The sequence below is a fragment of the Hyperolius riggenbachi genome, chromosome 10 (assembly GCF_040937935.1).
Source record: "Hyperolius riggenbachi isolate aHypRig1 chromosome 10, aHypRig1.pri, whole genome shotgun sequence".
NCBI lineage: Eukaryota > Metazoa > Chordata > Amphibia > Anura > Hyperoliidae > Hyperolius > Hyperolius riggenbachi.
Genome location: NC_090655.1, coordinates 260,354,818 through 260,380,253, shown reverse-complemented (window position 1 = coordinate 260,380,253; position 25,436 = coordinate 260,354,818). Strand labels below are relative to the sequence as shown.

Here is a 25,436-nt window from a genome sequence, read left to right as displayed (position 1 = left end):
TAGGGGTGCTATTTAGGCTGGGAACACGTAGAATCAGCCGCGTGCCCCAGCCTGACGGGTCCTGACGGCGAAACCGGAAGTGGCCACCAGCGGGACCCGGAGCATCAGAGCGACTCGTCGTGGGCATCGGACAGCTGCAGGGGGCTGAGGTAAGCCCCAGGTGAGTAAAACTCAATTTTTTTTTCCTCACTTAAGTGCCTCTTTAAGGCCAAGCTGCAGGGCCACTCGACACAGCACACAAGTGATTCCCCCCCCCCTTTTCTCCCCACCAACAGAGCTCTCTGTTGGTGGGGTCTGATCGGTGTGTGTGTGTGTGTGTGTGTGTGTGTGTGTGTGTGTGTGTGTGTGTGTGTGTGTGTGTTTTTAATAAAAATAAGTTGTTGTTTTTTTCCAGCTGTAACCCACACTCCCTGCCCCCGCCAGCCAATCCCCGTGATCAGCTGTCAGAGGTTTCAGCCTATGACAGCCAATCACCTCTGTGTCTCAGGAGAGGACAGCCGTGTCACACGGCTGTCCCCAGTACAGCACTGCTGCAGATCGCAGCGCTATACATGTAATTAGACAGTGGCTACGCCGTCTAACAGATGCCGCTCGGAGACTGAAGGCGGAGCTCCACCCACCAAGCAGGAGATGCGCACGCACCCTGCGCGCGATCTCCTGCAAAACAGAGCCCCAGGACTTTACGCCGATCGGCGTTAGGCGGTCCTGGGGCTGCCGCCGTGGCCACGCCAGTCGGCGTGACGCAGTCGGGTGCAGGTTAAGGTGGCCATAAACGATATGATTCTTCAAATTATCAATTCTCCAATTCAATTGTAAAATCAATTGCATTGATCCCTTTTTCAGATCGATTCCATTAATCTAATCGAATTGGATAGCAGCTATCCTTCCATTAGTGGGCCTGAACGATCGTTTCTGCCCACCTTAAGAAAGATGCCCAAATGTAAAAAAAGGGCCATGCTGCTGTGGTGGCTTTTAGGTTATGTATTGATATCCCACTTTTCCCATCCTGGAATAGGTGCAGCCAGTATAGGTAGCCTAGAATAGATGCCCCATTCCAGGTTGCCAGGTATAGGTGCAGCCAGTATAGATAGCCATGTATCGGTGCCGCCAATACAGGTTGCCAGATTGTAGTAGTGTAGTGTAGACTCCTGTGAGTACAAAGGAGGAGAACTCTCTTGGTGAGTATGTGGGTGTGAAGGTGATGAGGAGGAGCTCTGTGTCAGACGGGCAGAATTTAGTAAGAATGGTAGTGGCTGGGCACCACGCGGAGCTGATGTAGAAGCAGATGCCGCCTCCTCTCTCCTTCCCAGATAATATAACGTCTCTATCGGGTTTGGAAGAGGCTAATGTTTGGGAGATGTAGTGGGTTATCTGGTATGTTATTGGTGAGCCAGGAGCTGAGTGACAGGAGCTCATTGAGCTTACTTGGAAGGGATCAGACGTTTGCTAGGAAGATGGATGGGATGGCCGGAGGATGGATAGACCTAATGAGAGCCCCTGCAAGTCTGCCTCTGTGGCGCTCTCTGCCTGTGTATCGGCTCTAGTGAGGAGGTGGATGTGGCCCCAGATGGACTTCTTTAGGGCCCTGGCATCAGAGAGCACAGCTGATCGGTGTTCCCAGCAGAAGTGCGGTGAGGGGGAGAAGGGGGTGCACAGGTGGGGGGTCCGTATAATGGAGGTGGGAGTCTGGCCATGCGTTCCTTGGGAACATAGTACATAATTGGAGAAGAGCATGGCCCAGCAGACTATGTAGGGAGACAGATACGTATGCAGGCCATCAATAAACAGGAAACGCAATAGCAGTACATAGTCGATCGATATTCAATCACTAATCACCAGATGGGGAATAAAGCAGTCAGTCACATATTATGTAGGCCTCCAATATAGGTAGCCAGATTTGCCACATATTTGGTAGTCACCCCCATATAGGTAGCCAGATGTGCTCCATATTAGGTAGCTACCAATATAAGTAACCAGATGTATCCATTATTATGTAGCCCTCCAATATAGGTAGCCAGATGTCTCCCACATTAGGTAGCCACCCCCATATAGGGAGCCAGACGTGCCCCATATTGGGTAGCCTGGGTTGGGTAGTTGTATGGCAATTACTTCAAGGGGGATGATCAGGATAGTGACAGGTGTACTGTGCCCTCCTCTGTAACAAAGTATGTCCACCCCGACCTCTGCTCTGCTCTATATATAACAATCACACAATTACCTCTTCCATCCGTGCTTTCCCTCCACCTCCTGGCTGCAACTTCTCCTCCTGCTGTTACGTCTCTTCCTCTCTTTGGTTTTATTATTTCCAGGCTGTGCGTTCCACCTGGGAGATGTAAGATTGCCATCTTGTGGTGAATATGCTAACTGCATCCTCTGTGTAATCCTCGCCACTCAGCCATCTAATACTATTAGTGTTTCAATGTTTCTCTTCATTGAACAAAATCTTAATTGTACAGATGCATTTCATTGCTGGAGATGTAGTATGGACGTGTCACCATAGTTACAGGAAGTTACAGTTTCTTACACCAGGAAGAGGCAGAATTTCTGGAGAATTTGTCTGGACTGGGATGTCCATTTTAAAAGGAACCCGAGTTGAGCATCAAACAGAAAGCTCTTCTCCCTTTACTGCATATCAACTATATGGTGGATGATAATGATGATCAGTGAACAGGACAGACAAGTTGGGTGATGTCTACAAATACAATCTACAACAAGCTCTCCAGTCAGGGTCAGACTGCCCTTGTGACTTTCCTCCCCTCTTCCACTCTCCCTCTCTGAACCCTGATCTCTCTAATCACTCATTCATATCCTCTTGTACATGACCCTGCTATTTTTGCGATATAAATCCGTCTTGAAACCGTCGCCTTTCAATCTAATTTCTACGTCGAGAAAGTGAAGCGACTCCGCACTATATTCCATTTTGAATTTAAGAGTGGGATGTTTCGTCTCCTGGGAGCATCCGAGGATACTGCAGAGTCATTGACGACCTGTTCTTTGGTTGGACGGGGTCTGAGGAGGAGCTTGGCCTGTTTTTCCAAGAAATCAATACAAAACATCCCACTCTTAAACCTTAATGCGGAATATAACCCAGAATTTTTTCTTTGCTCTAAAAGATTATTTACAGCATATAATATACTAACACAGTGTTTTTTTTTTTAGTAAAACAGCATTCAAAGGGTTACCCGCATCCGAACTGCTGTTAAGCGTATCTTGTGTAGACATTCTTTACTTGATACATTTATGTAAACATTCTCTAGCTGTGCAGGACTTCAGCTGATGAGTAATGGTGTGAAACACAGGTCAGAAATCACTGGTGGCTGCATTCACAACAGAATTACAACAGTTATGAATAAAATGCTCCAGCAGCTTTAAAAATGAATTAACTGAACTTTGGGAAGTTATAATGTCTAAATGAATAATAAGGTAATAGTAGATAGGAAAAGCGCTCAAAAGTCCAATCCCATAACTCAATTGAGACAATAATCTTCAGAGTATCTCACAGAGATCATAATACAGTTCATATAATAGGAAGTGGCACCCCAGTACCACTCCCCCAAGGTAGAAGGACTCACCTTTAGGGGTATTGGCCACCCCTCAGCCTCTCCGGCAAGCCTCCTCCACTGTATGCTTCCAGATCAGTTGAACCTCCAGGAGAAAAGCACAAAGAGACGCTTCACATAGTTTAAAAGGGGGAGATCTTCCCACGTTTATTAAGATAAAATATGGCAAAAAAGTCGCATCCCACCCATACAAAGGTCCGCACAGAAGGCTTTGGTTGCTTACTCCCCAGTCCCACACCGCACTAGTACTCTGCTCATAACTTTGTTACTTTTTTAAACTTTTTTATCTTAATAAACGTTGGAAGATTTCCCCCTTTTACGCTTAGTGAAGTGTCTCTTTGTGCTTTTCTCCTGGAGGTTCAACTGATCTGGAAGCATACAGTGGAGGAGGCTTGCCGGAGAGGCTGAGGGGTGACCAATACCTCTAAAGCGCAGACGGGCACAATTAGGCCATTTCATCTGGTGAGTCGTGAGTCGTTCCTACTTTGGGGGAATGGTACTGGGGTGCCACTTCCTATTATATGAACTGTATTATGATCTCTGTGAGATACTCTGAAGATTGTTTCAATTGAGTTATGGGATTGGACTTTTGAGCGCTTTTCCTATCTACTATTGCCTAATGAACTGCTTAACAGGCTAGCTCTCCACTCATTTTTACTGGTGTATTGTTCTATCCCTTGCTGGCCCTGTTGGGCCTGTCTTGCTGCATTTGTGTATTGTGGTTTGTGAGCGCTTTATTAATGTTGTGTTTATTAAATGAATAATAATACTTGTGCACAAAAGCAAATATTATAATTGTATGGGTTATAAAAAGTAGGAAAACACATTTTTGTTGAAAATTTTAAACCGCTTTAACCTCCTTGGCGGTAACCCCGCCGCCCCGCGCACGATCGCCGCTATCCGTCGCGCCGCACGCCCCCCCCCCCAGACCCCGTGCGCTGCCTGGCCAATCAGTGCCAGGCAGCGGCGAGGGGTGGCCCGGGACTCCCAATGACGTCCCGATGTCAGTGACGTCATCCCGCCCCGTCGCAATGGCGACGGGGGAAGCCCTCCAGGAAATCCCGTTCTTTGAACGGGATTTCCTGATCGGAGTTCGCCGAAGGCGATCGAAGAGGGCGGGGGGATGCCGCTGAGCAGCGGCTATCATGTAGCGAGCCCTGGGCTCACTACATGATATAGGAAAAAAAAATTTTTTAAAACTGCTGCGCTCCCTCCTGGCGGATTTTTTATACCGCCAAGGAGGTTAATTAAGATTATTAAAGGACTTTTTTCATGGTTGTGTTTTTATTTCATTTAACCCTTTTTGGAAATGGGTAAGGGGTACTTTGTACCCCTATACTCATGTCTCCAGGGAGGGGGGTGTACATCTGGGGTCCCTTTCTGGGGTCCCTTTCTTAAAGGGGACTCCCAGATACCACCATGAACCCCCTCACGGGGTCGTCTCCCCCACCTCCTCCTGGGCCACCGGAGGTGGGGAAGAGCCCCTTGTCCATAGATTGGACAAGGGCTCGGGGGGAGAGGGGAAGGCTTGGCTGCCTCTTTCCCCCGGAGCCCCCCCCCCATACCATGGACCATGCGGGCTGGAATAGCTCAGGGTGCGAAGCCCCAATCGGCCGGGGCTCTGCATTCTGGCTATCCCAGCCTGCATAGGGGACAAGGGATAACAGAAGCTCAGGAGGGGGGACCCCACGTCATTTTTTTCAGATTTCCCACAGTCAGAACATTCCCCAAAAATAAACATTTCTAATTTTTTTTTTAAATATTGTTTCCCACTATCTTTTTAACATATCCTCCAAATTTGGTGTTGCTAGGATGTAAGGGGCCTTTGCTATTAACTGCTGGGAAATATTTCCCGCGATCTGTAATTGACCGGCATTTAAATGTATCGTTTTTTTCTTTGAACTTTTAAAATCTATTTTCTCAAAAAGTATAAGGTCTTTTTGAAAAAAAAAAATTCCCCTTGCTCCCACTTTTCTTCTTAACATAACCTGCAAATTTGGTGATTCTGGCGTTTAAGGTGGCTTTGCCATTAACCCTTAAAGTTGGCGGGTTTTGGGCGACGGTAGCTGAATCTGAATTCGTGATCACGGGTTTTAAACCCGTGATCTCAGTTTTGTTGGATTAGAGATTGCTTTCACATTCCCAACTTGAGAAGGCACAAGTGTTTGTACGCAGCACAAGATAGTGTCAACTAATGACAACGCTTTGCCGCTGTTTGTGGCGGTGCGAGTTTGGTCTGTCAGTGTGAAGCAGTACACTACTTACACTACGTGATCGATGTATACACATGCAAGATGTTTCTTAACCTATTTTGGTTCCTGGACGTAGAATCTACGTCCAGGAACCATGCGCGCTACCGCGGCCGATCGCGCGCGTGCACGCTCCCGGCCCGCAGTTCGTTAGCCAGGTAATCAGTGAATCGGGCTGTGGTGCCCGATCACTGATTCCTCTCCACCGCTGAAAAAGCGACAGCTTCTCTCGGAAGCTGCGCCTTTTCTGGCCGTTCCCTCCCCGATGCGTCACTCTAAGCGAGTGTTACGCTTAGAGTGACGTCATGTAAACAAACTCATGGCCGCCATCTTGTGGCCAAAAGGTAAAACTACAACAAAAAGTAAAAAAAATTAAAAACAACACACAATTACATTATAAAAATATACTTTACATCCCACCCTCCCAAAAATACCCAAATAAAATGTTTAATATAAAAAAAAAAAAACATTACAATAAAAAAAACAACAACATGTAAATATTTACCTAAGGGTCTAAACTTTTTAAATATCAATGTAAAGATGAAATATTTCTATATTTTTTTTTATTTTAAACTTGTAAATAGTGATAGATGCAAAACGGAAAAAATGCACTTTTATTTCCAAATAAAATATTGTCGCCATACATTGTGATAGGGACATAATTTTAACGGTGTAATAACCGGGACATATGGGCATATACAATACGTGAGTTTTAATTATGGAGGCATGTATTATTTTAAAACTATAATGGCTGAAAACTGAGAAATAATGATTTTTTCCGTTTTTTTCTTATTCTTCCTGTTAAAATGCATTTACAGTAAAGTGGCTCTTAGCAAAATGTACCCCCCAAAGAAAGCCTAATTGGTGGCGGAAAAAACAAGATATAGATTAGTTCATTGTGATAAGTAGTGATAAAGTTATAGGCTAATGAATGGGAGGTGAACATTTCTTAAGTGAAAACGACGGAACCTGAATGGGTTAAAGCACCTTATGCCTCCAATTTAGCAATGCAATGTGATTTCTGCCCTTTAGGGATTGTAACCCTACTCTTTGTCAAATACAGAATTTTCCGAGGGACTTTTGGCATGTATCCCACTCCTCCACGCCCCCTCCAGGTGTTAGACCCCTTGAAACACCTTTTTCATATTTTTTGTGGCAAGAAATAGTCCCTGTACATTTTAAAATCTCCTGCCTATTGAAGTCTATGGTGGTTCGCGCGAACTTGAACTTTTGCAGCGGTTTGCAAAACCAAAATCTGATGTTTGGGCCATCTGTACACCTTAGAAGGAACAGCAGCACAGATGAGGACATTATACAACAGAGTCAGGAGTTAGGACTGAGATTCCTGGCCCGGGGGTAACCACTACCATTGATTAATAGAGTTGATAGAGACTACTGTAGGGCCAGATCCTCCTCAGATGTGAATCAGTTGAGAGTCGGGGAGGAAAAGATTGAGTAAGACTGGCGGGGGGGGGGGGGGAGAATGCTAACATCCCCTTTATCTTTGAATTCTCCCCAATGGTGAAAAACAATCTGTACCTCAATTTGTAGAAACTGGGATACATTGACAGAATCTCCCAAGTTAAAGGATAGAATTCCTAACAGACTCTTGGTTACCTTCCATAGAGCCAAAACCATTGTGGATCTACTTGTAAGAAGTGAGTGTAGGGCACAGAGACAGCCGGATTAGCTAACACATTCCAGACCACAGGTAATTTTAAATGTGGCAAATGTAACCACTGTGCTCAATTCATACCAGGTAAGAGAGTCTCTCTGGGGGGTGAAACTTGTGATTAGGGATTTTCTGCCAGTCTGTGGTCACTGTATCAGCAATCCTCTGTCCCTGTGACTGATTTTATACAGAGATAATGACACGCCGGCTCTGTACATGTTTTCAAGAGCATGTAAACTTACATAAGACCAAAAAAGGAGCAAGCAGGCTAATTCAACACATGGCAGATGAACACGGGGTAAAAAAATCCCTCCTTAGGTCACAGGCTTGTAAACTGTTGATCTCCCCCGGAGAGGAGGGGATCATGAGACATTGCTAGGACAGGAGGCGGCTAGATATATTTCACTCACTAAAGCATGCGGACCTCTGGGTTTTATGAGGGAAATGAGATATTTTGATTTTTGGAATGTTATTGAATTGTTTTTTACCATGCACTGTTTTGATTGTATCGTGTAGGGACAATATAACGATCTAGTTCATTGTACTGTTATGCTTGCTTGTTATGCATTCCTTTCATGTCTTAAGTCAGTAATTCTTGGTAGGAATGGCCGCTTTTGATTTTATTAATGTTGTTTATTCTTTCTGTTTTCAGGTAGTTCCCCCGGAGGTTTAATCACCAAGTGTGAATGTCCCCATGGCAACCAGTGGCAAGCGGCTGCTTCCGCATTGTGCACAGCCAAGGAAAGATCCGATGTGTCTTGTTACTATGGAGACCACATGCCACCTGACCCAGAGGCCCGCTCATGTGATCCCACCCCAGCAGACACAACACACTGATTGTGCGAAAGCCATAGATCCTGATTGGCCACAGTGGCTGATGACACGCACCCAGAAGGGCCGGTCCCAATCCCCGTGCAATATAAACCAGGGGAACAGCTCTTCTGTTTATCCATGTGCCTCTAACAAAGCGAGGAGACCCGTGAAACGGCTGTTAGGCCGTCCCTTTACTTTCTTTTGCTGTAACTTTATGTACCGGATGGAATTAAACTTTGGAAGCATTCGCACCGGTGCCCAGTGCTTTACTCTAATTTTGCTACTCTTGAAAAAAAGATCTTTCTAATTGGACCAAGTAGAAAGGTTAATCCATACTACTACTATTTTCATACCTCCCAACTTTTTGAGATGAAAAAAGGGACACTTAAGTCACGCCCCCACCATGCCCCTACTTACGCCCCTAGTCACGCATACCATAAACATTTCATAAGAAAAACATGTTGTTTTATAATTCAAACCACGCTGGTCCTTTCTATCCTGGTTCATTTTCCTTCATAGTAACATTTTAAAATTAGCAATATATCAATTTAAAGGATGGGAATAAAGTCTAGAGTCAAACACATTTTAGTATAGAAATATATATATTTATATAGAAAGAGGGACAAAGTCCTGAAAGAGGGACAAATGAGGAGGAAAGAGAGACATAGGGACAAGGCTCCTAAAAAAGGGACTGTCCCTCCGAAAGAGGGACAGTTGGGAGCTATGCTATTTTACCAATCTAGCCCTTGGCTTATGGACTATTGGCTCTTGCTACAGACATTGGTGCTGTAGTCACAGACGCTGCTTCAGGAAGAGGATCCTTCTTGTGTGGATTGTTTTAAAGGATACCCGAGGTGACATGTGACATAAGATAGACATGTATATGTACAGTGCCTATCACACAAATAATTATGCTTTTTTCTCTGCCTGAAAGAGTTAAATATCAGGTATGTAAGTGGATAATTCAGTCCTGACTCAGACAGGAAGTGACTAAGTTGACCCCAATCTCTGATTGTCTAAAGCTGGGATTTAATGACTACAGTATAAGTCTACCTAGTAAAGTTACTGGTTCCACTTGGGGACCAGGAGGGTTTAATGGCTGCCTGTAAAAAGTATTGCAAACAATAACTCTTCTTGGTCCCCAGTTGCAGCCAGTAACCCTCCTGCTCCCAAAGTGCAGCAATTATCCACTCCACCTTCGTAAGCCATGTAACTGTGCAGCCAGTATCTTTCACCCCCTCCCCACCAAGTAATCAGAACAGGCAGCCTATATCTGTCCCTGTTCCCCTCCATAAGAACAGTAATCCATGTTAGGCCTGAACAATTTTAGGAAAAATTGAATTGCGTGACTTCTGTCCAAAATCGCAATTTCGATTCAATTCATCATTTCCTTCAAATCAGGCACTGTTCCCCTCCTCTGCGTGCCTCTATCACCGTCTCTCTTTGTGCCCCTTTGGGTCTCTATCTTGCCCCCTTTATGCCCCCTCTGTGTCTCTTCTGTGCCCCCGAGCTGCAGCAGTGCTGTACATACCTTCCAGCAAGAGTCCAGCGATGTCCAGTCTATCCACTTTGTCTCCTGCAGGCTCTAATGCATGGCATACTTCCTGTATGTCAAGTGACACACAGGGACCAGGAAGTATGTACAAGAGTCAGCAGATGGCAAGAGAGGATGGACAGTGTTGGACTGGCAAAATTTTGAGAGAACGCACGCTAATGCAAATTTTTGCGTGTGTTAACCTTTGCTTTCATGCTAAAATTCGCGTTAGCACGCGATAAAGAAAATTTTACGCGAGAAAATGCTACAATGCACTGTCTCATTTCTGCTCATATCTATCCACTCATCCATGCCATCTATTCTGACCACCTACTACTCTTCCTTCCTCCATTCCACTTCTCTTATCTTGTCTCACCTACATACTGTGCTTATCTCCAGAACTGCTTATGGATCTCTAAACTATTGTACCATCTCACTATGTCAGCCCTTCAATGTCATGATATACCCCCTCCACTCCACATCTATCCTAACAGGCGGTATCGTATTTGCATATCCTATAATGTTTGTGAAAGTATTCTGAAATGAAGACTGTCTTGCTTGATAATGTGATTTTGTAATGGGAAGGACATGATACCTGAAATTGTTCTGTGGGGAAATGATGTTGGAACTTTTAGTGTGGGTGACATAATACCTACGGTTTTTATTTGAGTTGCATAGTGGCAGCATGTATTACATGGCACATGGTTTATATCAGATGGAATGTGTTCAATAGTGTCTGTTTTTTCTTCTTTAAGAGGTGACAAAATGTATTGCCAGGGGTGAAAAAAGGCTAGAAATGGCCCTGATTGCACCAATGTCTCTACCTCTATGCTATACATTTTGTTGGCCTGCAAGTTTGCACTTTTGTAGGTAATGATTGTGTTTGTAATATATTAATTTATTTAACCAAGTATTGGGTGCTGTAATTGAAGCAGTCCTGTTTCACAACAGTGTACCTCAAAACCAAACAGGATGAAAACAGTATTTATACCTCCAGGAGGAAAGCCTTATTTATGTCTCCCAGACGACTATATATTTGTGTTAGCAATGGAATTGCTAAAAAATGTGTGGCAAATGTATCATAACCGAGCTACAGCAAGTTGTTCTGAAAAATAAATCACTGATCCTTAATCCCTGGCCTTTGTTTCCAAGTATTCTCCAGTTATGGCGATTTATGTTTTTTTTGTTATCTGTACCAATGAGTGCATTTTGTGGGTACTCTGTTATTGCCAAAATGTTTGGATTCATCATAGACCAAAACGGTTGATTTTTTATTTTATCTTTTTATTGTTTATCAAAACGCACAACAGCAACACAAAACAACCCATTGACAGTACAAGACATATTTAGGTTATATCAGGCTATATCGCAGAGATATAAAAGATTATACAAAAGCAAGTAAATAGACATACAGGGAGTGCAGAATTATCAGGCAAATGAGTATTTTGACCACATCATCCTCTTTATGCATGTTGTCTTACTCCAAGCTGTATAGGCTCAAAAGCCTACTACCAATTAAGCATATTAGGTGATGTGCATCTCTGTAATGAGAAGGGGTGTGGTCTAATGACATTAACACCCTATATCAGGTGTGCATAATTATTAGGCAACTTCCTTTCCTTTTGCAAAATGGGTCAAAAGAAGGACTTGACAGGCTCAGAAAAGTCAAAAATAGTGAGATATCTTGCAAAGGGATGCAGCACTCTTAAAATTGCAAAGCTTCTGAAGCGTGATCATCGAACAATCAAGCGTTTCATTCAAAATAGTCAACAGGGACGCAAGAAGCGTGTGGAAAAACCAAGGCGCAAAATATCTGCCCATAAACTGAGAAAAGTCAAGTGTGCAGCTGCCAAGATGCCACTTGCCACCAGTTTGGCCATATTTCAGAGCTGCAACATCACTGGAGAGCGCAAAAGCACAAGATGTGCAATACTCCGAGACATGGCCAAGGTAAGAAAGGCTGAAAGACGACCACCACTGAACAAGACACACAAGCTGAAATGTCAAGACTGGGCCAAGAAATATCTCAAGACTGATTTTTCTAAGGTTTTATGGACTGATGAAATGAGAGTGAGTCTTGATGGGCCAGATGGATGGGCCCGTGGCTGGATTGGTAAAGGGCAGAGAGCTCCAGTCCGACTCGGACGCCAGCAAGGTGGAGGTGGAGTACTGGTTTGGGCTGGTATCATCAAAGATGAGCTTGTGGGGCCATTTCGGGTTGAGGATGGAGTCAAGCTCAACTCCTAGTTCTACTGCCAGTTTCTGGAAGACACCTTCTTCAACCAGTGGTACAGGAAGAAGTCTGCATCCTTCAAGAAAAAACATGATTTTCATGCAGAACAATGCTCCATCACACGCGTCCAAGTACTCCACAGCGTGGCTGGCAAGAAAGGGTATAAAAGAAGAAAAACGAATGACATGGCCTCCTTGTTCACCTGATCTGAACCCCATTGAGAACCTGTGGTCCATCATAAAATGTGAGATTTACAAGGATGGAAAACAGTACACCTCTCTGAACAGTGTCTGGGAGGCTGTGGTTGCTGCTGCACGCAATGTTGATGGTGAACAGATCAAAACACTGACAGAATCCATGGATGGCAGGCTTTTGAGTGTCCTTGCAAAGAAAGGTGGCTATGTTGGTCACTGATTTGTTTTTGTTTTGTTTTTGAATGTCAGAAATGTATATTTGTGAATGTTGAGATGTTATATTGGTTTCACTGGTAAAAATAAATAATTGAAATGGGTATATATTTGTTTTTTGTTAAGTTGCCTAATAATTATGCACAGTAATAGTCACCGGCACACACAGATATCCCCCTAAAATAGCTAAAACTAAAAACAAACTAAAAACTACTTTCAAAAATATTCAGCTTTGATATTAATGAGTTTTTGGGGTTCATTGAGAACATGGTTTTTGTTCAATAATAACATTATTCCTCAAAAATACAACTTGCCTAATAATTCTGCACTCCCTGTATAGGCATTCAGTAGCATGAAGAATATACAGGATTGCATCATAAGCTGACCAAGTCACACACATAAAATCTATGGACCAGTATGAAATCCCAGACCAGGGCTGCACAAAGCATCACAGAGGTGTGGTGTGGAGGAACCACAAGCACATATCCGAGTATCTATCAGAGGGAGTCCACAATGCTGGGAGATGCATCTAGATTATTAATGGCTGAACCACTACATTGCAACTAGGGCTTCCAGACCTTATCCAATGAGGAGCCTGCCCCTCTCACCAACCAGGTCAGTTTATATAAGGAAGAGAAGTATTAACTAAGTGCATCCATAAAGTGAGACGGGTTCAGAAGTTTTTTCTACTCTAGAGCAATGGAAATTTTGTCATAAAAGAAAAACAGTCTAACCAAATTTTTTCTCTCTTTTTTAACCTCCCTGGCGGTACGCAGTGTCCGATGCTGCGTCCACGGGAGGATTTTTTTAAAATAAAATTTGTTTTTAATGCCCCAGCCAGCAGTTCGCTAGCTAAATATTCCCCCCCCCCCCCCCCCTCTGATCCCCTCGATTGCTACCGGCAATATTTACCTGTCCGCGATCCCGCGAGAGCCGCAACATCAGCAATCAGCGTCACTCGTCGCCATGACGTCATCTACGTCATGCGCAGTCCCGATCCTCCCCATAGTGAAGCCGGGAGCTGATTGGGAGGCTGCACCATTGCGGGATCCCTGGGGGGTACATATACCGGCGGTTATCGCAGGCAATCGGAGGGGACTGAATGGGAGGGATATTTAGCTAGCGAAGTGCTAACTGAACCATTTAACACAAATTCTATTTAAAAACACACTCAGGGGGGCCATGCGATCCTCTCCGGCAGCTAGCCCGAGCGTAGGTCGGGCTTACCGCCAGGGAGGTTAAGGACCAGTCCTCTTTCAATCACAATAGACAAGACTTATAAGAGGACACTACAGGAAGACTCTTGGAAGATGCTTGGATGAGCTGCAGCCCCAAGTCATATGCTTAAAGGAACCTGGGCTGTGACCACACCTCCAACAAACATCACTCACACCCCCCCGTCCCCTTTGGATATTGTGACAGGAGTAAAGTATATCTGGTGAAACCAGTGCAGTTGAACCAACTTATCTCGAGAGCAAATTACCATCTTCATATATGTGTCCTCATAGTCAGTCCATTCTTTCCCAGAAATCTCTCCCCATCCCTCCCATAATGCCACAGTCTTAGCTAGTCTATGAGCATATTCATAGTCAGCAAGCCTGGAGCAGAACCTGGATATAAGGCTTTCCTTATGTAGCAGCCAGCTTTCCACAGTGCCTGGGACCAGGTCAGCAGTCACACCCCCACATTGGGCTGCATGCCTGAGGTGACAGTACCTGAATCGGGAATGCCTAGGAAGGTGAAATTCCACTACCATTTGTGACCACGATCTACAATGATTATTATGGTACAAGTGGTGAATATATTTACCCCCCTCCGGATCCAGAATCCCCCATCACTAAGGGAAGCAAGTTCTGACAAAGTCGGATTGCACCATAGTGGGGCACTCAGCAAACAGTTAGAACCATCCTCTCCAACTAATTTCCTCGCTTTATGATACATTTTAAGAGAGTATTTTCACATGTTTGTGCCTTCAGAGGCAAATGCACCGTTTCTATAGATGACATCACATAACGCCTCACAGGAGTATGAAACTGCTGAATGTTTAGTTCCCTGGTGTCATGCAAAATATTTTTGCACATATTGGATTTTACTGATGTTGTACTTTCCAGGGAAGCCACAGCTTCCATCCCAGTTAGTGCCGCCTGTTAATTTGGTTTGCATTGGGGCTTACAGGGGCCTGGGGGGAGCAGCACACACTCCAGCACTCTCCATACTCTCCACACAGTAGAAGAAAGGTTCCAGGTTCCTTTGGCTTTCTATCAAGATACCTATTAAACACCAAGTAAACTCTCAACAAACGCACAATATGTGGTAGCACAGAGTTCAACCAGCCAATGCCACAACCTGTAAATGCCTGACGAGGAGTCGAAAGAGTTTGATATACAGTACAGACCAAAAGTTTGGACACACCATTTCATTCAAAGAGATTTCTTTATTTTCATGACTATGAACATTGTAGATTCTCACTGAGGGCATCCAAACTATGAATTAACACATGTGGAAGTATAGTACATAACCAAAAAGTGTGAAACAACTGAAAATATGTCATATTCTAGGTTCTTCAAAGTAGCCACCTTTTGCTTTGATTACTGCTTTGCACACTCTTGGCATTCTCTTGATGAGCTTCAAGAGGTAGTCACCTGAAATTGTCTTCACTTCACATGTGTTCCCTGTCAGGTTTAATAAGTGGGATTTCTTGCCTTATAAATGGGATTGGGACCATCAGTTGCGTTGTGGAGAAGTCAGGTGGATACACAGCTAATAGTCCTACTGAATAGACAGTTAGAATTTGTATTATGGTAAGAAAAAAGCAGCTAAGTAAAGAAAAAACGAGTGGCCATCATTACTTTAAGAAATGAAGGTCAGTCAGTCCGTAAAATTGGGAAAACTTTGAAAGTGTCCCCAAGTGCAGTCTCAAAAACCATCAAACGCTACAAAGACACTGTAGATCACGGAACAGAGGCGCCAGCAGGATAAAAACATATATTAAAAGTTCTAAAAATTCTATGGAGGTAGCGGTGGACTCACCTCCCGAAAGCAGACACGTAACAACTGTCTGACAAGCATCAAAACATTTATTTATCAATACCCCAAAGGTGCGACGTGTTTCGCAGGCAAAGCCCGCTTCCTCAGGCAATAGAAGGGGATCACAAACAGTAGCTCGTGTAGGACGGGTTTAGCGCCTCTGTTTGTGATCCCCTTCTATTGCCTGAGGAAGTGGGCTTTGCCTGCGAAACGCGTCGCACCTTTGGGGTATTTATAAATAAATGTTTTGATGCTTGTCAGACAGTTGTTACGTGTCTGCTTTCGGGAGGTGAGTCCACCGCTACCTAACCTCCATAGCATTTTTAGAACTTTTAATATATGTTTTTATCCTGCTGGTGCCTCTGTTCCGTGATCTACATATCAAGTCCACCCCTGGCAGAGGGGTGCTAAGCCCTACTTTTCCTGTACTACAGAGAGCTACTTTATAATCCTGAGTGAGGACAGGACTAATCTCCTCACCTGCCTACACAGTGGTTGCCTTAGTGGTAACCCATGTTTGTGAGTATATTTACCTCATTTTACTAACATTCCACATTGTCCAGTGCATACTACACTATATTGGGCTCTCGGTGTCCCTTTGTCTTAGCTACAAAGAAACTGGCTCACATGCAGACCGCCCCAGGAAAGGAAGACCAAGAGTCACCTCTGCTGCGGAGGATAAGTTCATCCGAGTCACCAGCCTCAGAAATCGCAGGTTAACAGCAGCTCAGATTAGAGACCAGAGCAATGCCACACAGAGTTCTAGCAGCAGACACATCTCTAGAACAACTGCTAAGAGGAGACTGTGTGAATCAGGCCTTCATGGTAGAATATCTGCTAGGAAACCACTGCTAAGGACAGGCAACAAGCAGAAGAGACTTGTTTGGGCTAAAGAACACAAGGAATAGACATTAGACCAGTGGAAATCTGTGCTTTGGTCTGATGACTCAAAATTTGAAATTTTTGGTTCCAACCACCGTGTCTTTATGCGACGCAGAAAAGGTTAACGGATGGTCTCTACATACCTGGTTCCCACCGTGAAGCATGGAGGAGGAGGTGTAATGTTGTGGGGGTGCTTTGCTGGTGACACTGTTGGGGATTTATTCAAAATTGATAGCATACTGAACCAGCATGGCTACCACAACATCTTGCAGCGGGATGCTATTCCATCTGGTTTGTGTTTAGTTGGACCATCATTGATTTTTCAACAGGACAATGACCCCAAAAACACCTTCAGGCTGTGTAAGGGCTATTTGACCAGGAAGGAGAGTGATGGGGTGCTGCGCCAGATGACCTGGCCTACACAGTCACCAGACCTGAACCCAATCGAGAAGGTTTGGGGTGAGCTGGACCGCAGAGTGAAGGCAAAAGGGCCAACAAGTGCAAAGCATCTCTGGGAACCCCTTCAAGACTCTTGGAAGACCATTTCAGGTGACTACCTCTTGAAGCTCATCAAGAGAATGCCAGGAGTGTGCAAAGCAGTAATCAAAGCAAAAGGTGGCTACTTTGAAGAACCTAGAATATGACATATTTTCAGTTGTTTCACACTTTTTGGTTATGTACTATACTTCTACATGTGTTAATTCAAAGTTTGGATGCCTTCAGTGAGAATCTACAATGTTCATAGTCATGAAAATAAAGAAAACTCTTTGGATGAGAAGGTGTGTCCAAACTTTTGGTCTGTACTATAGACAGTCAAAGAGCAGCAACAATCCAATTCACCGCATGAAAGAGTCCTCGGGATTCAGTGTACAAATGCTGCCATGTGCGCTTTGCCAGAAGTAAAAGAAACACTGGAAAAGAAAACTTATGGTCAAACTATTTCCGACATTCAACACACGTGTCTCACAAGCAGTGATTTACGTTCAAAACATTTACCACACTCAGCACACGAATAGGGCTTCTCACCTGTGTGGGATCTCTCATGTTTGAAGAGGTTTCCTTTCTCTCCAAAACATTTCCCACACTCAGCACATGAAAAGGGCTCTCAGCTGTGTGGGATCTCTCATGTTTGACGAGGTTTCTTTTATAGCCAAAGCATTTCCCACACTCAGCACATGAAAAGGGCTTCTCACCTGTGTGGGATCTCTCATGGCTTAAAAGGTTTCCTTTCCGCCGAAAACATTTCCCACGCTCAGCACATGAAAAGGGCTTCTCACCTGTGTGGGATCTCTCATGGCTTAAAAGGTTTCCTTTCTGCCCAAAACATTTCCCACACTCAGCACATGAATAGGGCTTCTCACCTGTGTGGGATCGCTCATGTTTTTTGAGGTCTCCTTTCTCTCCAAAACATTTCCCACACTCAGCACATGAATAGGGCTTCTCACCTGTGTGGGATCGCTCATGTTTTTTGAGGTCTCCTTTCTCTCCAAAACATTTCCCACACTCAAAACATGAAAAGAGCTTCTCAACTGTGTGGTATCTCTCATGTTTGACGAGATTTCCTTTATGTCCAAAACATTTTCCACACTCAGGACATGAAAAGGGCTTCTCACCTGTGTGGGATCTCTCATGTTTGACGAGGTTTCCTTTCTCTACAAAACATTTCCCACACTCAGCACACGAAAATGGCTTCTCACCTGTATGGCATCTCTCATGGCTTAAAAGGTTTCCTTTCTGCCGAAAACATTTCCCACACTCAGCACATGAATAGGGCTTCTCACCAGTGTGGGATCTCTCATGAATAATAAGATCTGATTTTTGAACAAAACATTTCCCACACTCAGCACATAAAAAGGGCTTCTCTCCAGTGTGCGATCTCTCTTGATCGGCAACCAGGATCTCTGCAGGAGACTCTTGTCCAGTGACATCATCATCCGTTGTACAGTCTATGGATACAGAGAGACGAGTCTCTGAGAGGTTCCTGATGCCGGGACTCCGCCCTGCAAATAGAGAAACATCATCACTTCCTGTTAGAGTATTCTGAGGGGAGGAAGAATTATCATTAGGGATGGTCAGTGAGCTGCTGAGAATTCCAAGTTGATGCAAAGTTTATGCAGATTAGAAATGAACCAAGTGCAGCAGCTGCACATTTGCATATAGCAATTGTAGAACCAATCATAAGGAAAAGTCTGGACACCAGATAAGCTGCAGATCACCTGGTCTCTGAGGAAATGAGCTCGTCTCGTGAAACACTGTGTTTTTTGTTTATCAGTACGTTTGGATGGGGGAAGAAATAAAGTGGTGATCTGCAGCTTATCTGGTGCCTGGACTTTTCCTACTGATTGGTTCTACGATTGGTGTCTGGTTGTCTGGAGGCACAGTAAGTCACCTGACCACCCCCACCCCCTATAGGCTGCAAAGTAGCATCAGGTGCTGACTAATTCCCTTATCTTCATTGCACATTTGCATTAAATTGGCATGCAGTCAGTGTAGGGAGAGGAGCTGCTGCTGCTGATACAGGGACAGTGTTAGAGAGGCTGTAGTGTGATATAGTGCTGTGTAGCAGTCAGTGTAGGGGGAGGAGCTGCTGCTGATACAGGGACAGTGTTAGAGAGGCTGTAGTGTGATATAGTGCTGTGTAGCAGTCAGTGTAGGGGGAGGAGCTGCTGCTGCTGATACACGGACAGTGTTAGAGAGGCTGTAGTGTGATATAGTGCTGTGTAGCAGTCAGTGTAGGGGGAGGAGCTGCTGCTGATACAGGGACAGTGTTAGAGAGGCTAAATTGTAATATTGTGCTGTATATCTGCTTCCTAGCTGCTCTGCTACTTGCAGTTAACCAAGTAGGGGACCCCCCAATAGTCCATTTGAGGACTCTTCCTAACCACAAAAATCCTTTTAAAGACTGACAGAGACATTAACCCTGCTGTAGTTATTATTGGTAGTTGCTTTCTTGTGATGTGTTGTAGCAACACTACACCACCATATACAGTATAGTGTGTGGCTGTGTCACAGTTACAGCCCGCCGCCCTGTGCAAAAGTAATTTTGTGTCTGACACTTGTGACACGACGCATGCTGTGTTACCCTCATACAGCATTACAGCAGGACCCGTGTCACCGACCATACTGACTTATCAGTGATATCAGTTTACCAAAAAGAACAGTGTGGCAGACATTTGGGGCAATACCCCTTTGCTGGTCACTGCCTGCTGTGTGATCAGCGTGTACTGTTACCATGTCACGTTTACACCTGTGTGACCGTACTGTGAATTCTAGGTGATCTCTGTGGGCCAAATAAATAAATAAATAAGTTTTGTGACAACACCCCTTGACTGGTCACTATCTGGCCTGCTGTGTGTTCAAAGTGTACTGACTGTTACCGTGTCACTTCAACATCTGTGTGACCGTACTGCGTGTTGTAGGTGATGTCCGTGTGTCCCCTAAAAAATTAGATTTGTTCCAATACCCCTAGGCTGGTCACTGCCTGCTGTGTGGTCAGCGTGTACTGTTACCATGTCACATTAACACCTGTGTGACCATACTGTGTGTTCTAGGTGATCTATGTGTGCAGTATAAATGCAGAGTATTGTGCAATGAAAGCCACGCATATCTCACCTCTCCAATAGGAATTGCATGCAGAGTGTGAAAAAAGCAACAACGTTTTCTTCTCCCGCATGCGGAAAAACGTACATTTTAACAACTGGCCATACATGTCCACAGGGTGTGACACACATATACATGTGACACAGTCATAACAACTAAACATATTCAAAATTTAATGTTGATAACTCACCTGTTCTGCTTTCTGGAAGAGGGTCCTCATCTATAGTTGTCCTCATCATGTCACCTCCCTCTGCAGACTGCTGATCACTCCTCACATATGTTTCTTCTTCTTCTTCTTTAATCACTCTCATTATTAAATCTTCCACAGACTGCTGATCACACCTCACATACGTCTCTTTTTCCTCCTCTTCTTTAATGGTCTTCATCATGTCACCCTTCTCCATAGACTGCTGATCCCTCCTCACATATGTCTCTTCTTCTTCCTCTTTAATTGTCCCCATCATGGCACCCTCCTCCATAAACGGCTGATCACTCCTCGCATATGTCTCTTCTTCTTCCTCTTTAATTGTCCCCATCATGGCACCCTCCTCCATAGACTGCTGATCACTCCTCACATGTGTCTCTTCTTCTTCCTCTTTAATTGTCCCCATCAAGGCACCCTCCTCCATAGACCACTGATCACTCCTCACATATGTATCATCTTCTTCCTCTTTCATTGTCCCCATCATGTCACCCTCCTCCATGGACTGCTGATCATTCCTCACATATGTCTCTTCTTCTTCCTCTTTAATTGTCCCCATCATGTCACCCTCCTCCATAGACTGCTGATCACTCCTCACATATGTCTCTTCTTCTTCCTCTTTCATTGTCCCCATCATGTCACCCTCCTCCATGGACTGCTGATCATACCTCACATATGTCTCTTGTTCTTTGAGCTCAGATCTGAGTTCTAAAAAGTATAAGAAATTATATATGTAAAACATTAGTATTAATAAACAGAGAACACAAAATAACGATTTGCCGGGGGATGGTGATCTCTCAGACCAGAGGCGCTGCCAATTTTAAGCTTGTGAGCTACTTCAAAAACAAATTGAAAATGATCTACCAGGCAGAATTTACCTACAGATGCAAGCCACAACTGCAGCACATGCACAGGCGCAGCTCATCAGTGATTACCACAAGCCACAACTGCAGCACATGCACAGCGGCAGTCCATCAGTGATTACCACAAGCTACAACTGCACCACATGCACAGCGGCAGTCCATCAGTGATTACCACAAGCTACAACTGCACCACATGCACAGCGGCAGTCCATCAGTGTTTACCACAAGCCACAACTGCAGCACATGCACAGCGGCAGTCCATCAGTGATTACCACAAGCCACAACTGCAGCACATGCACAGCGGCAGTCCATCAGTGATTACCACAAGCCACAACTGCAGCACATGCACAGGCGCAGCTCATCAGTGATTACCACAAGCCACAGCTGCAGCACATGCACAGCGACAGTCCATCAGTGATTACCACATGCCACAGCTGCAGCACATGCACAGCGGCAGTCCATCAGTGATTACCACAAGCTACAACTGCACCACATGCACAGCGGCAGTCCATCAGTGATTACCACAAGCTACAACTGCACCACATGCACAGCGGCAGTCCATCAGTGTTTACCACAAGCCACAACTGCAGCACATGCACAGCGGCAGACCATCAGTGACCACCACAAGCCACAGTTGCAGCACATGCACAGCGGCAGTCCATTAGTGATTACCAAAGGCCACAACTACAGCACATGCACAGCGGCAGTCCATCAGTGATTACCACAAGCCACAACTGCAGCACATGCACAGGCGCAGCTCATCAGTGATTACCACATGCCACAGCTGCAGCACATGCACAGCGGCAGTCCATCAGTGATTACCACAAGCCACAGCTGCAGCACATGCACAGCGACAGCCCATCAGTGATGACCACATGCCACAGCTGCAGCACATGCACAGCGGCAGTCCATCAGTGATTACCAAAGGCCACAACTGCAGCACATGCACAGCGGCAGCTCATCAGTGATTACCACAAGCCACAACTGCAGCAAATGCACAGCGGCAGTCCATCAGTGATTACCACAAGCCACAACTGCAGCACATGCACAGCGGCAGCCCATCAGTGATTACCACAAGCCACAACTGCAGCACATGCACAGCGGCAGCTCATCAGTGATTACCACAAGCCACAACTGCAGCACATGCACAGCGGCAGCCCATCAGTGATTACCACAAGCCACACCTGCAGCACATGCACAGCAGCAGTCCATCAGTGATTACCACAAGCCACAACTGCAGCACATGCACAGCGGCAGCCCATCAGTGATTACTACAAGCCACAACTGCAGCACATGCACAGCGGCAGCCCATCAGTGATTACCATAAGCCACAACTGCAGCACATGCACAGCGGCAGCCCATCAGTGATTACCACAAGCCACACCTGCAGCACATGCACAGCAGCAGCCCATCAGTGATTACCACAAGCCACAACTGCAGCACATGCACAGTGGCAGTCCATCAGTGATGACCACAAGCCACAACTGCAGCACATGCACAGCGGCAGCCCAACAGTGATTACCACAAGCCACAACTGTAGTACATGCACAGCAGCTATCAGGGAAATGTCCTCCGTCACAGGGAAGAGATACAGGTCTGCCTTCTATAACGGCTGGGATAAACATAAAACTCCTGTGACTGCAGTAATAAACACAAATGATAAGAAGTGTATTTAGGTGCATGATTTATAGCATAAGATGTAATAGAAATCAAGAGATAAGGTAATACAGAGAATGTGCATACATGTGAGGCACCAGCTAAGGGGGGTAGCTGCTCCAAGAGGACCTTATGGGTTCAGTATTTAACCTCCTTGCCGGTTATCCCGAGCTCAGCTCGGGGTAACCTGCGCAGGAGGATTTCTCAGGCCCCGCGGGGCCGATTTGCATAATTTTTTTTGTTACAAGCAGCTAGCACTTTGCTAGCTGCTTGTAACATCCAATCGCCGCCGCTCGCCACTGATCCGCCACGTCGCGCCGCCCCCCCTCCAGACCCCTTGCGCAGCCTGGCCAATCAGGGCCAGGCAGCGTTGAGGGGTGGTCCGGGATTCCCTATGACGTCCCAACGTCGATGACGTCATCCCGCCCCGTCGCCATGGCGACCGGGGAAGCCCAGCAGGAACTCCCCTTCTGAACGGGATTTCCTGCTAACTCCGATCGCCGGAAGCTATCGGAGTGGCTGCAGAGCTGCCGCTGCTAAGCGGCTATCATGTAGTGAGCCCTGGGCTCGCTACATGATTTAAAAAATAAAAATAAAAAAAAAAAGTGCTGCGCTGCCTCCTTGCCGGGGGAATTAGACCGGCAAGGAGGTTAAAGCACAACTATTATCCCATTAGCAGCTTCAATAGAGTTATCTAGTTTGAGATAAGTACTCTGCTGCTTTTCACCTCAGTCGGCAGAATTTGTTGTGCTGTTAATTCCTGGAATACTTTGATCTCACTCTCTAGCAGAAAATATAGAAAATGAAAGCAGAAGTCCTCTGTTATTGTCTCACACTGCTGCCTAGTGACATCTGGCCATAAATACACATCACAGCTGTACAAATTAGAAGTAGGAAAATGTAACAAATAAAGAAATAAAAAAAAAAGACAAAAATAAAGGAAGTAGTTTACTATGAACCCCATCAATAAAGTACGTACATACAGTACATTTTTTTTTTTTTTTTATATAAAAGCCGATGATGGTGAAAATAGTTTTTACCAGCACATCCTCAGGACAGCACCCCTCCTTGAGACTTGTCTCCTTCCCAGCTTTAGACAGGATGCTATTAGCATAAGATTTAAATATTACATGAGGCAAATATATATACTGTGTATGTACACACTCAGGCATATCCTTTCAGTTGTTTTCCCTGTTTGGAGGAAGCCTGTGTGGACTTCCCTGTATATGTTGGGCAGAAGGGATCAGTGCAGGGGCGCGCATATTTCCACATGCCAGAAGTTCCATCGGAAGTCCGCCTACTTGTCATGTGATGGCGTCCCACGTAGCTTTTGTCTTCCAGCCTGCCGATTTCAGCATATATCTAACCAGTGACAGGTAACACAAACTGCGGCTACAGCTGGTAACGGACATTAGGTTACTGCTTACTGGACAGTGAGCTCATGCAAGTATACAGGAAATCCAGCAGGTTTCTGAAGATCATGAAGCCAAGTCATTCATGTTAAATAAGGTGGCATGAAACCCATTCTATAATTTGAACCCTCTGTTAATGTCTTGAACTGTTTCATAAATGTGTACTAGAAATGTTTCTTGGTTCATTTTTGAAGTTACCCTTAACCACCCTGGCATTCCATTTATTGCAGCCACGGGTGGCTTTTTTGAAATAAAATTGTTATTTTTTACTGTAGCTAGCTCTAGTCCCCCGGCACTGTGTCCCCCCCCCCCCCCTCCGCTCGCCGGCGGCAATATTTAGAGATACCGCAAAGGCTGAGACTTCCGCCATAGTTTCAGGCGTTGCTATGGCAATGATCTGACATGACGTCATGCACAGTTCCGATTGCCGCCATAGCGACCCCTGTAGGCTACATTAAGGCTGTGCCGGCTCAGGCTCCGGGGGGGGGGGGGGGTGTTTAAGTCAAAACAGCGGCGATCGGGGGGGATCAGAGCGGGCCGTTGGCGATCGAAGGGGTGATGTAGGTAGCCAAGTGCTAGCTACACCCCCTCCTAAAATTTTGTGCAAAAAGACACTCCAGGGGCTGAGAAATCCACCGCGTCAGGTAATGGACAAGCTGAGCTCGTCATTACCGCCAAGGTGGTTAAGAATAAGAAATATAAAATGTATGAAAATGTTTAAAGGGGTTCTGTGGAAGGGCTCAAAAGACAAAATCCAACACTTACCTGGGGCCTCTATCGGCCCTCTGCAGCTGTAATGTCCCGCGCCGTCCTCCTACGATCCTCGTTTCCCTGCCGCCGGTCCCGGTCTAATATTTGTCTAAATAGACGAATAGTGCTCGCTCCCGCACGCATCATCGGGAGCTTACTGTGGAGGCGCAGTACAATGTTTTCTTGCACTGCATCTGCGCAGTAAGCTCCCGATGACGCGTGCGGCCGCGCTAGATTAGAGCGGGACCGGTGGTGGGGAATGGAGGATCGGAGGACGGCGCAGGACATGACAGCTGCAGGAGGCCGATAGAAGCTCCAGGTACCGTAAGTGTCAGATTCTGTCTTTTTAACCCCCTCCACAGAACCCCTTTAAGACATTAACAGAGGGACTAAATTGTGGAATGGGATTCGTAAAAACTTATTTAACATGATTGAATTGTCTTCATGATCTTCAGAAACGTGCTGGATTTCTTATATACTTGCATGAGCTCACTGGCTACACCCCCCCCCCCCCACCACCACCACCACCACCAAAATCTCACACTCCAAATGTCAGAGACTTCAGGGATATTATTC

At 45.3% G+C, this 25,436-nt stretch overlaps 1 protein-coding gene across 1 annotated transcript in view; it reads right to left on the bottom strand.

Moving 5' to 3' along the window:
• LOC137537135 (uncharacterized) overlaps positions 1 to 25,436 on the bottom strand; it is a 171,530-nt gene that overhangs the window by 23,927 nt on the left and 122,167 nt on the right. The window contains exon 17 of the mRNA XM_068259265.1: positions 20,168 to 20,887. Coding sequence (XP_068115366.1) covers positions 20,168 to 20,887 — 720 coding nt within the window. The remainder of the gene's footprint in view (positions 1 to 20,167; positions 20,888 to 25,436) is intronic.